Raw genomic sequence first — 14,196 nt, forward strand, 5'->3', positions numbered from 1 at the left:
CACATATTTAGGCAGCATAGGTACTAGATATAGTTGTTTTCTGTTGAATTTTGCTTAATAATAGGCAACTTGTTATATAGTTTTTTGTTTGTATTCATAGAATGCTAGCATTTATATAGCAGCATTTTCCCATGTAATATAATGGCCTGTGCTTTCGATCTAATAGAGGTAGGATATAACACAGAGATAAATATTACAAATGCAATGCACATCTAAAACATAAATGTTTGTTATTCATGTCAGAGAGATTTTATAGATAATAACTGTTATCACCAGTGTGACTAGCTAAAAGTAAGTATAATCATAAATGGGAAATTACTGTAATTACTTAAGGTAAAAATTTATTTTTTCAGTGTTTACAAATATTCTCTATTTAAATATTTTCCAACACAAAGCAAACCTCAAAACTTAGGAAATGATTCTCTTAAACAACAAAAATTATATAATTATATTATTTAGACCATTTCAAATTTTCAACAAGAAGCAATTCATCACAATTTTAATAAAATATGAACAAGAATATAGCATCCAACAAAATTCAAAAGGTGGGCTCAAGCAGATCCTGACTCGATACAGGGGTAAACGATTGCATTTAAACCATTTTTTCTTTTGGGAAGGGCATACCAATTAATAACCTTAAATTTAAAAGTCTGTGTGTTAAGCATACCAATGAGTAACCCGAAATGCAAAAGTCTGGGTGTCGAAGCAAAGCCAGAGAAGTCTCTGCAACCAAATGAAGAATAATGTAAAGGAAGCATTAATAACTTAGAAGTAAAAATAATCCAAAAGAAACACTAGTTAATGAATAGGAAATAAAATAAAAAATAAAAAGAATTGAGCACAATAAATATCGAAAACCAAAACACAAAATTTAAAAGAATCTAGATTTCAATATATTCTGAGATAAATTTATAAGTTAAAATTTGTTTTAAATTAATAATTAAATTTCACCCTATAATCTAAAATTTGTTTTAACTTTATAATTAAATATTCACAATTTGATTTAACTTAAAGCGTCTCTCTCTCTCTCTCTCTATATATATATATATATGTATATAAATAAATAAGCTAAAATTTGTTTTAACTTGATAATTAGATCAAGATTTTACTTTTGGATTTGACTATGTATGTTTTTTATTGACAACATTTCAAATCAAACTCTATGATCCATCATCAAGGCAGATAGCTAGAGAAGAGAAGTGATAAATTGTTAGCAGACCAGGCAGAATAAATTAAAGATGCCAGCTAACAATCTATTTATTCTGCTTGGTCTGTTAACAATCTATCATTTCTCTTCTCTAGGTATCTGCTCTGATGATGGATCATAGAGTTTGATCTGAAATGTTGGCAACAAAAACCATACATAATCAAATCCAAAAGAAAACTCTTGATATCATTATGGACTCTACGAATTTCATGAATTTAATTGATGATTAAAGTTTCACTCCCTAATTTAAATTTTATATATATATTCACTCTAGAAGCTAAATTTTGTTTTAACTTCCACACAGCAAGGTTGTAACTTCATGATCATTTGAATGTTCTGTAAACAAGTTGGTCCTACAAAAGAACAATATTTTGAACAGAGAATAAATATACAATGTAGTTTTCTGATTAATACCATCTACATGATAACTCAATGATGAACGGTGAGTACCAAACCGGTACTGAGAGGGGGGGGGTGAATCAGTACAAGCACAGAAACTTTTTCCTAACCGGTTTGACTGCAAACAGTGAACTTGACTGGCAATCACTAACACCGGTCAGAACCAGATTACTACCGGTTAAACACAATGCTACTGGGAAAGACATAAACCGGCAACACTTAGCTTTCCATACAACCTACTCCCTCATTTCCACTTTATCCTTATGCATAAACAGATAATCTATCATCAGAGATACAATAATTTACTAGCATAACATGATTCACCGCTTGACAGAAAATAACAAAGCATCACATGAAAGAGGCATCACACATGACACACATTTTTTTTCACGTGGAAACCCAACGGGAAAAACCATGGTGGGAATGAATACCCACAAGCTGTTTTTGAACTCTTTAGAAGTCCGCTCTGTTAGGAGCCTAGTCCGGTTAAAGATTGTTACAATAGGTTCTGTTAGGAACCGATCCTGTTAGGGATCACCTGGTTAAGGATGGCTAGAATACCCGGTTAAGGGTTAAACCCTATTAGAGGTTACCTTGTTAGAGGATATTATGAACTCAATGGCTTTGAGTCACCCTGTTAAAGGATTTACAGCAAGCTGGTTAAAGCTACCCGGTGAAGGGATTTTCCAACTGTTGTAGTTAAAGATAAACAGGTATTACAATGATCTGGTAAGCACTCAATGCCAATGCAGATCCGCTTTAGTTCCTTCCTTCTACACACACACTATGCCGGTATCAATCCTCTTATCTGGTCTGGCAAGAATCACGTATCTCTGCACTTAGATACACACACAACATTTGCCAACAACCTCAACATGAAACACGACATCGACCTTATAGAACACAGATAGGTCGGCAATTGATCGGTTCAATCCTGACCATTGAGCACTTTGCATTTGAATACAACGGTCTTGAACAGATCTCAAGACATTCTCCATCGTTCATTCTTCACCGCTTCATGGAGGCGATAACCCATCACGCGTTCTCCACCGTTTGCAAAGACTTTGCACATTCTCGAGGTAGATAGGATCAATCTCCTTCATGCAAGATCCTTCACGTACACGAGGCTGACGTGGCAACACGATCTAATCTCCATCACAATGCTAACTCATCACACAATGTCATCGGTTGAATCACACAGGCTTGGAACACTTCAATCGGAAACCTTGAAGCTAAGACTACCAACCGGTAGTCCTACCACATTCCATGTACCGGTTCTCGTTCCGACATACCGGTTCCGGTTCACAACATCATACCGGTTCACTTGGACAAGCATACCGCTTCACTTATTGCACATATACTGGTTTACACCACCATACCGGTTCTCTTTGCCAGTTGCTTAACTTCAATATACCGGTTCACTTCTCAACATATTGACATCAATGACAACATACAATATCATCATGTCATCATACTCTTGCACATATGCCAACACTACATTTGAATGCACACAAAAGTAATGTTCAGATATTACCATGAATCTGCAACGATATACTGTTCATGGATGGACAGAGTTTGAGAATCATCATGTTTCAGAAGACAGTGCATTGTGAACCCTAAATCAACTATTATCTCTGCAAATGATGCATTGTAAACCTTCATCGAATACCTTATTATCTCTACAAATGAACAAACATAAGTTATGATATAATGCTGTTGTTGGTTAAGTCAGTTTGAATTAGTTGACAACTTTCAGTTTATAACTACATTGTGTAACTATCTCTGACTGCCGTGAGGAGACTTCGGAGATATGTCACAAAGTAATTAAAAAGAACATTCATATATTCACGACAAGACAGCAGTTTGGTCACAGTTGACAGTTGTAAAAGGTTTAAGACAGTTAGAACTTCTTAACTGAAATGGAAGTTAGTTTCTTATCAGTGGAGGAGAAGGACTTGTATATATATGTGAGATGTTTGTGTGTGAAATAGAGATATTGGACTTGGTGAAAAAATATCTGGGTGTGCGTGTGTTATTGATAAGGAATGCAAAGATCTTATCTTGTTGATAGAATAACTTGTTTAGCATGTTTTAATTCAAGTTGAGAAAGGAGTATGCTTCTTTTATAAGAAGATCAGAGGTTGGATAAAGATTATATGATTGTGTGTTGCTGTCATAAGAGGAGTTTATGCTGGTAATGTGAGTATTGTGATTGAGTATATAGTACTATATCCAACTGACAATGATCCTTGCAGTGATGTAAATCAGGTATAACAGTTTATCATATTTTCATTAAGTTTGTTCTAAAGTTGAATGACAAAGATTTGCAGGGATTGCTGATAGAAGTTTGTGATTCAGATTATACTTGCAGAATTCTATTCACTCAGTTTGCAGAAAGTTTATTTGCAGATCATTTTATACAAGATATCTGAAGTAGGTGTATTTTCAGATTGGAATCACTAGTCTAATTTTCGGTTTGTCAACACTTGCTTATCAGTTCTAATATTGTTAAAAGAAATTGAAATCAGTTGTAATTTGCTCTTGTAACATTCTTAAAGTTGGTGCTTTAAAGTATCAGAGTTGGTGCTCTGATCATTGGAGTGTGGTGTTGGAAAAGTTGGTGCTCCCATAAGGAATTTGGTGATTCCTTGGGGTTCGTGACACTGGATTAGGACAGTAGATTCTAGCAGCATTTTCTCACTGTGGTTTTCCCATCCTGGGTTTCCATGTATCTTCTTGTGCATTGGTCTTACTGTGTGGTGTATCTCTTTCAAGTTTCAGTTTCAGATTATTTTAATTCAGAATTCATTTTAAAGTTTTTAATAAGTTCATCAAAAGATTTAATTGATTCAGGACCTAAATTTTGTTTACTACTGATTCACCCCCCCTCTCAGTAGTAAAACTTGTGTTCTACATACATACAATTACATACATATAAGCTAAAATTTGTTTTTACTTAATAATTAAATTTCACTCTATAAGTTCAATTTTGAATATATTTTTTAATATATATAGAAACATTTGAAAGCCTCAAGTTTTTTTTTCTTCCCTATGCAATTGCCATGAATTTTATGCATAATTAATATGAATTGTGTAAAGAACCTATTTTTAGGGTTTAATTTTTCAGGCTAAATTTTATTTGAGTAGGGTTTTAAAAAAGAATAATCTTAATATAATTTTTTTATAGGAAACCATAGCTGCAAATTGGAAAATAAAAAGAGTTATTTTTTGTTTCTTTTGCTACAACTATTTTTAATTTCATTTTCTACAAACAAAATAATTAACACAAACTAAAGGAGGCTTTGATATCATGTAAGAAACCTTAGATCTTTGAGTGTAATTAAAATTTTGAAAAAATACAAGAAAACAAAGTTTTATGGTAGGGGAACCAGAAAACCATAAAAGTAAAAAACCCCACAAGCATCTTAATAATGAGAAAACTTACAACAGTGTTTGAACATTTATGAAGTCATAAGCACCTGATATTTCAATAATCCCTCCCTTCTTATTCAATGGCCTCATAGAAAATCTCTTTCCTGCAATTATAGTATATATTAAAGTACTCACAGAATCAAATTCTCTCTTTATATATCCCATAATAGGAATTCTATAAAATAAAGGGTGTAAAGGTGAGTCTCCAAAATTTGGAATTTGGGAAGTTGTAAGGCATTTATTATTTGACTAATGACTTAATTAATATTGAAAAATTATCTTAATTAATTAAATATCTTTTATAATATATCATATGCATTTTTATATTTAAAGTTTCAACCCTATAGTTAGAGCCTTATTAATGTTATTTAAAACCACTAACATTAAATGTGATCCCCTACTAAACATTATGCTCTAATACATCATCATTTATATATTAACAAGTATGCGTTTTTTTATGTTTCACTACAGTGATGAAAAATTTTGCAGCTAACTCAAAAAATCATGACACAAATCAATTGAGTGAGGATTGGATGAGTAGTTGCTAAGCGCCTCACTTATAAACAAGTGTGACCAAAAACTCTCCTGATGTTGGATAATTATAGGCTGCAGCCTGAAAATATTTAACACTATTTTTTCCTCATTTTCTAATTTGTGCTCGTGCCCTTCATTCTATAATGTTCCCTATTAGGAGATAGCCTATTTTCCAATAATTAAACGCATCTCATCATACTTATTATATTTTATTATGCATTTGTTAGCTCTATGGAAAAATTGAAATCATAATTCGATGTTGTATTAACAAAGGAGACGAGGGCTCCTTAAATAAGCACTTACAAGCAAAGTTTCTAAAACAGAAACGAGAGATCGGAAAGAAACATTCTAAATAAGAACAAACTATGGAAAGGAAATATCCTAAACTAACTAACCAAATGACCATTATAGAAACATCACATAATTACTTTGATACCCTCCCTTAATCGTCATTCTACTAACTACCCTAAAGAATGCTTGACGTAATCTGCAAGTCATTTGGCCACGAATGCATAGAAGTTTGTCCCCTTCTCCTTAAAATGCTCTGAGACATGAGCCTGTTGTTGAGACCCTCCTTGGTTCTACAAAACTTCTCAACATGACCAAGTTTACCATAATCCTTCCACCACAATCCAGCCAACATGATGTTGGGCAACAATGCCATCCCTCCCTTTATCTAGAGACATCAAGATCAGCTTCTCAAAACTAGCGCAAAAAACCCATCATGGTTTTTTTTTAAATAATATCAAAAAACCCAAAAAATAGTAACACGCTTCATGTTTTTTTGTGGAAAAAATCAGATAGCCCTCTAGCAAAGAAAGAACCCACAATTTTTGTGTGAAAAAATCGTGCAAAAACTGAACAGAGACCACGATTTTTGAAGAGAAAATCATGCAAAAGCCTTCATATTTTTTGTGGAGAAAAATCAGAAAACCCATTCACAATTTTTGAAGAGAAAATCGTACAAAACCCCCAATCTATTCAAAAACTTTACTCGTGTCCATCATGAGTAGTAAATAGAAATAAAAATTCCCTATCAAGCCAAACCCTTCCATGTTTTTTTTGTGGAAAAAAATCAGGAAAACTCATGAATTATATTACTATAAAAATTCACCAAAAAAGAACCTAAGCTTTGATACCATGAAATGATAATTCGATGTTGTATTAACAAAGGAGACGAAGGCTCCTTAAGTAAGCAATTACAAGCAAAGTTCCTAAAACATAAACGAAATACCAAAAAGAAACATTCTAAGTAAGAACAAACTATGGAAAGGAAATATCCTAAACTAACTAACCAAATGACCATTATAGAAACAATACATAATTACTTTAATAACAATTAGCATACATCATACAAGGGATAATCAACCTAATGATCAATCTTAGTGGAGATTGGGAAGTATCTTTGTTAGGGTGCCAAAATATCATCCTCCACAAGTAGTGCCTTTGTATGATGTAGCATATGCCTATTCCACCATAGGCCTTATCCATTACCTTTGTATGATGTAATTCCACCGTAGGTTTTATCTACCTTGCGAGGTATTAATACCACCTTTCGCTAACAATTCCACATCCAATCCTCCATGTGGGGCAATAGGTAAAGATTAAGAATTCAAACTAGTAGCTATTTTATCTTGTATTGCATGTATGTGGTCCTGTTCCAATTTATTAATAATTCAACATTGATTATATAATTCTCTATTTCAATATAAATAAGCATATTCAGATATATAAATATTGTAAATGATGTTCAATTTACATTCAATATGCAAGTTATATTCTATTGACTAATTTTATTATTTCCTTAATGTATATATCTGACTATCTTCTTGTTTGTGGCCAGTGAGAGGAGCATTTAATATTTTATATGTCCTATCTCACAAATGCCACTCAATATAAGTATGTAACAAATGAGGCACGGGCAAGCAATGCCTTGATCGGTCATGACCGATCAAGACATTACTTGATCGTGGCTCTTTGTTTATACTAAGCAACTGTATGTTCCACGTTAATGCCAATCGATGGGAGTAGTATTACAACCGATGTCTATCGGTGTTTGCTTAATGCTAACAGCTGATAGTTATCGGTGTGTTAGCCTTAACAACCGATAGCTATCGGTGTAGACTAACACACCGATAACTATCAGTGATGTTATATTGTCACCCGATATATCATATGCAACCCGATAACATATGCAGCCCGATATATTATATGCAACCCGATATTTAATTGGTGTTTTTCATTTAATCATTTATTTAATATTATTTATGTTAATCAATATACATCTAAATACAAGATTTAATAGATCGATGAACATAACCAAAATATATAGTATGATTATCAATCCAAATGTAGAATGGCTATTAAAGAGGAATTAATTGCTTGAAGGTTTTATCATAGTTTTCGATATGATAAATGATTGAATGAGAGACTTCATTTTATCTCTCATTCAATCATTTATCTTACCAAAGCTATCATGCGTTAACAAATATATTATCACTCCATATAATGGATAATTTTATTTATTTATCATTCATCTATTTTTATTACTTAAATTAGCAACTTACATTTATGAACCATAATGCATACCACAATTATGTTAAAAAATGGACAGCTGCATAAAAGGCCAAATGCCAATATTAATAGAGAATTCCCTTATAACGGTTGATGCCAGATTCATCCTTATCAATGATGCCTTCTGACCAATCATTTACTTTAATCAAATTTTAATTACATTAAATTATATACTTTTATATTTTTATTTTTATTTTATTTTTATTCTTTTGTATTTTAATTTTATTATTATTATTTATTGATAAATTATATTTCAAAGTGGGACATTACACATTCTTTGATTTTTAGGTGATTTTGACCCCTTTAAGTGTAGTTTTTCTTATTTTTCCTTTCATTCTTGTTGTGTTCTCACACTTCAAGTGTTTTAATATTTTGTGTATTTTTATATTTTTTCCTTTTCTTCCTCCTTTTAAAGCAAGGTTTTGCATCTTTAGAAGTTTTTTGTGTTTATTAGTAAGTCTACATCTTTTGTCTATGCAAATAGAAATGGAATCTGCAATTAACCATGGTAGTGGCAAGATTGGTGACCCCACTTAGAGGCATGGCACATGAGTACATGGATAGAAATGATAGTGTGGAATTATGACGCTTGAGGATGAGAAAATGCATCAATCACCTCAAATATCACCTTGCATGAATCCCTAATTGAAATATCCAGTCATGTAAATTAGTGGAACCCAAGACTACTTGAGAGATGAAAGCTGCATTCCTTTGAATAGAGAGAAGAAATTAGAAAAGAAGAGGACGATTCAAGGAATTGCAGCTATGATCAATTCTCTTAGGAACATGGAAACTGGTGTGATGGGATTTTGTCTTGATCTACAAATATGGAGCCTAGGTGCAATCACACTCATGGGGGTTCTTTATCCCTCATAATACTCTAGACTCCTAGTGTACAACCTTTACTCAAAAGTACTAAATGGAACTAGAAAAGGTATTATGGAGTGACGATGTCATGCAGTAATTTTTGGATACTAATTTCACTATAGCTAAAAGAGTACAAGGCACCTGGTCCATATGATTTAAGTGGAACCTTTTTGGAAGAAGTCGTTACAAACAATGTAACGTCCCCACTTTAGCGAAATATAATTTAATAATAAATAATAATATCAAAATTAGCATACAAAAGAATAAAAATAAAATTAAAATAACAATATAAAAGAATATAATCAAATATAATTAAAATTTGATTAAGTTAATGAAAGGTCAAAAGGTATTTATGAAAAGTTGCGACTCCCCAAATATGAGGCATAAAAGGGAGAAGAGAACTCATATGAAGGGGGGATAATTTGGGAATCAAAAGTGCAGATCTGATTTTGAAAGGTCATTTCCCTTTCAAAGGGCAGAAATAATGAAGAGTTGCACTCTTTCAAAGGGTGCTAATGGTGAAAGGGTGTGTCTCTTGCCAAAGGGCACACATGATGAAGAGGTGTGACCTCTCCATCACATTGAGAGATATAAAAGAAAGGAATCAAAAGCATCCAGTGGCATGACCATCGATCAGATAAGATAGAAGAGCAGTTAATAAGAACTAGCTCTCAAGCATCGATTAGCGCTAGGAAAGGCAGATCGATCAAGAATGAATCCAAAATGAGCCATCATAGGGGAAAGTCTGCATTAATATTGGCATTTGGCCTTTTATGCAACCGTCCATTTCTGAACATAATTATGGTATGCATCATGGTTCATAAATATAAGTTGCTAATTTAAGTAATAAAATTAGATAAATGACAAATAAGTATAGTTATCCATTGATAAATGACAAATAAATATAGTTATCCATTGTATGGAGCATAGCAGCATTAATATTTTGGGGGAAAATCGGCAAACCAAAAGTATAAGATTTTTTGAAAAAATCGGATTTATAAAAAAGGTAAAAATTGTAGAAAAACAATCAAAAACTACTTTTCTTACATATTTAAAGACATTTCCATAGCATAGAGATATTCAAAGCAAATAAAATAGAGAGTTCAACCCATGAATTGTAGAAAATAGATTTTTGTAGTTTATATTTATATCGCAGATTACATTGCACAGAACATACCACAACAGCATAAATAATAACTTGATAGTGACAGTTGTCAAAATGTCCATTATAATACAGTTTGGGACTTTATAAAGTCAGCCTATAAACTAAGTACAAACTACAAAGTTTGTGGTTTTTCTCTATGCATGCCTTTAATGTTATGAACATTTGCAGACTAGAATAGTTGATTTTAAGAGATGGCATACTATCTCGTTTGAGGTTACATTTATTGATTTACTCATACGTCAATCAGTTAATCAACAACAGTATTATAAAATAGCTAAGTTGCTAGTATGGGTATGGGTACAAGATCCCACTAAGTGGGGGTTTGGGAGTGGAGACCTTAAAGGGTTTGAGAAGTAGAAATGATAAGTTGCACAAGGTGTTAGATGTGACAAAAAACCCAACAATTGAAGAGAAATGAGGAAACATTTCGTTTCCCCGTGGACCGGAAGTGGGGATTTAGAGGCTATGCCCCTGAAAAAAAAAATAGAGAAAATGAGAAAAGAGAGAGTGAAGAGAGCAAAATGATCTTTGTATTGGGTGAAATAATGCGTTTAGAGGTATTTTAGAGTTTTTGGATGCAAAAAAAAGTCAGAGATGATAAAAATAGGACAACAAAAGGAAGATGGCAGGTAAAATAATATCTAATATTACAAACTTATGAGTTCTACTATAAATATTATCACGTACAAACATCAAAAAGAATCACATAAGTTGTCGAAACCAATCTCCATTTTCAACTAAAACTGATCATAATGTCTAAAGCCCATATTAGGCTTTAATATGAACACTTGGAATGTTATGGTGTTTTTTGGCGAGAAGAACATTCAAGTATTTGTTGGCCAATTGAAAAATAACAGGGCATGTAATAGAAAAACAAGGAGTCCTTCAGTTGGATAACTAAATTATAAAAAAATGCAACAAAGAAACAACATTGACAAAAATGAATACCTAGAATTTCTGCCTATTGCATCACTAAAGAACCCTCTAATTTCCATCAATTCTTTGCTCTTCCGCCACCAAGAACACATTGAAGACATCACACGACATCAATTATAAGACATTCATAGGGTTTTTTCATTCTTTTGAGGGTTTTTTGTGGGTTTCGTGTCAATTTTAGGGTTGCTTTTGCAATTTTTGCAGCCAATTATACCCAAGATTTAATTGCAATTTGAACACAAAAAACTGTGGAAAATTGTTGACCAATTTTTCCACAATTTTTTGGGGAAAAAATTGTGTCCTTTCCCAACTCACGATTAATTGTGATCAATCGCAATTTTTTGGCAATTATTGCTTCTTTGGTATTAATTATAAACTATAGGGGTTCGCTCCTTCCCTATCAAAGTGCCATCTATAATAGTGCATAATAGTATTAATTTTAAGGCAAGTGTCAAATATTAATTATATACTTGTTTGCAACAGAATCCATGGGGTAGGGTGTGCACAGAGCTTAAGTCATATCAAAGCTGCAATTTAAAGTAGATTTGCCAACTGCTTTGACACTATCTTATATGCCCCGCAAAATTTATGATGATTGAGGCCCTTTCAAATTCCATTGATGACTGCCATTGTTCCTCCCACTCCTTTATTTAGGGATTTTCAAAGCTCAAAAAGAAAACTAAAGGACAAAATAACTAACTGTTTCAACATTGGTTCCACATAGACTTTGATTCCATCTCAGATTGGCCCTATTTATGAGAAACTCAGTAATTTAACAAGTTTTTCTAAGGTTTTGCGAATTTTTAAAATGATTTTTTTCACTTATTTTGCTAATTTGGGGGGTTTTCAACATGATTTAAATGCAAAAAAATGTTGAAAACTATGTCAATGATTGGTCAACAATTTTTTTCATGAATCAGGATTTTTTTTGAGGAATAAATTGGTTGGCTCCAGGATTTATTTGTGAATATGATTATTTATATTGAAATAGAGAATTATATAGTCAATGTTGAATTATTAATAAAAATAAATAGGGACCATATGAATACAAGATACATTAGTATATTACTAGTCTAAATTCTTAATCTTTACCTATTGCCCCACGTGGAGGATTGGATGTGGAATTGTTAGGGAAAGGCGGTATTAATACCTCACAAGTTAGAAAAGACCTATGGTGGAATGGACATGTGTTGCATCATATAAACGCAATGGATAAGGGGTACGGTGGAATGGGCATATGTTACATCATACAGAGGCACTACTTGTGGAGGATGGTTTTCTAGTGCCCTAACAAAGATACTTCACAATCTCCACTAAGATTGATCATTAGGATTGATTAGGGATTGGACCTAGCTATGTTGATTATCCCTTGTATGATATATGCTAATTGTTCCCTAGAGCTAACAAATGCATAATAAAATATAATAAGTATGATGAGATACGTTTAATTATCGGAAGATAGACTATCTCCTAATAGGGGACATTACAAACATAGAGGTCATAGTGGAAGATCAAAAGCAAATTTGGCACAAAAGGGGTTGCATTATTCTGCTTGATGGGTAGATGGATGTTAGGAACCATATGTTGACTAACTTCCTAGTAGTTTCAAGTGAACAATTGGTGTTGTTGAAGTCAATTATGAAAGAAATCTAGGCCTCGACTTTAGAAAGAAGCAATGGAAATTGATACAAATCTAAAGAATCATTAGTAGAGTACCAACAAGAGACACAAGATATGCCCTAGGAAAATTCATGGAGTAGAAAAGCCTAGCAAAAAACCACACCCAATGTATCAATATAACAAGATTTTTACCAGTTTAAACTTTATCAACCACAATATTTACTAAATTCCAACAATCATGCACATAAGAACACAATACACAGTGTTTACATGGAAACCCTAATGGGAGGATGTAAATGATGTTCAATTTACATTCAATATGCAAATTATATTCTATTTAAAATGATCTTTATATATATTACTGAATTAATATATGAATCTGACTATCTTCTTCTTTGTGGCAGGTGAGAGGAGCATTTATCAATTTCTATATCCATTCTCACACATACCATTTCACATATATAGTGGGCTAGGTACGTGTTGTGACGTATTCACACATCGCCCCATTGCTAATGGGGACCCCTCCTTGTTTGCTTTCTGGGGTTTGTTTTCTAGGTTTTTTAGGGTTTTGTCTGTTAGCTTTTGCATTTTGAGCGTTGTCAAGGGGATCGCTGGATAGCAGGCTCTACTTGAGCTAGGATGAGTCAGTGGATGCTCCGAGTTAGGGTTTCCTTCAAGGTCTTCCTTAGGCTTAGTTTTTGCTAGTGGTGTCCCGTTTGAGTCCGAGGAAGTCAAAGAGTGGTTGAGCAAATTTGGCAAGGATATAGAAGGAAATGGATCTAGGATCAAGTCTAAGTCAAAGTCAAGTCAGTTTGGAGGTGAATTAAGCCTACAAAGAGGAATTTCGCTCCTGACCCTTCCAAAGGGTCCAGAGCGAAATTCATATTTCCTCTATTCTGCTCTTTGGCATGACCAAATTTGTAACTTCTAAAGCATGGTTTGGGGCCCTTGGGCACATGTTTGCCTTGAGGAAGAGGTTTAAGACTTTGAAATGATGAAAATCAACCTGGGAGGAGAATTTTGCTCCTGACCCTTCCAAAGGGTCCAGAGCAAAATCCTCCATTTTACCCTCTCTCGGCCCTAAAAACCTAGTTTGACCCTGCCTGGACCCAGTTTGGTGATGGATTATCTTGATAGTAAAAGGAAGAAGTTGATTTGATCAAGTTTGGAGGAGAATGAAGTGAACCTAGGTGAGAAACTAGCCAAGGATATGATTTTCGCTCCTGACCCTTCCAAAGGGTCCAGAGCAAAAATCCCATTAAACCTCAATTTCTCACTTATCAAGGCCAAGTTTTGAGTCCTAAGGCATGTATGGAAGTATTTTGACTTGTTCTAAGCCTTAGAGAGCGACTTGAGGTGGAGGAGATGAAGGATTTTAGCCAAGAAGATGAATTTCGCTCCTGACCCTTCCAAAGGGTCCAGAGCGAAATCCACTATAAACCTCTTTTGCTACCTTGTTTGG

General features: G+C 33.4%; 1 protein-coding gene across 2 annotated transcripts in view; it reads right to left on the reverse strand.

Moving 5' to 3' along the window:
* Positions 1 to 14,196, reverse strand: part of LOC131037898 (uncharacterized) — a 176,935-nt gene that overhangs the window by 67,045 nt on the left and 95,694 nt on the right. For both annotated transcript variants that reach the window (XM_059220133.1, XM_057970141.2), the window contains exon 3: positions 668 to 723. In XM_059220133.1, coding sequence (XP_059076116.1) covers positions 668 to 723 — 56 coding nt within the window. The remainder of the gene's footprint in view (positions 1 to 667; positions 724 to 14,196) is intronic.

This window comes from Cryptomeria japonica, chromosome 4 (genome assembly GCF_030272615.1).
Source record: "Cryptomeria japonica chromosome 4, Sugi_1.0, whole genome shotgun sequence".
Classification (NCBI taxonomy): domain Eukaryota; kingdom Viridiplantae; phylum Streptophyta; class Pinopsida; order Cupressales; family Cupressaceae; genus Cryptomeria; species Cryptomeria japonica.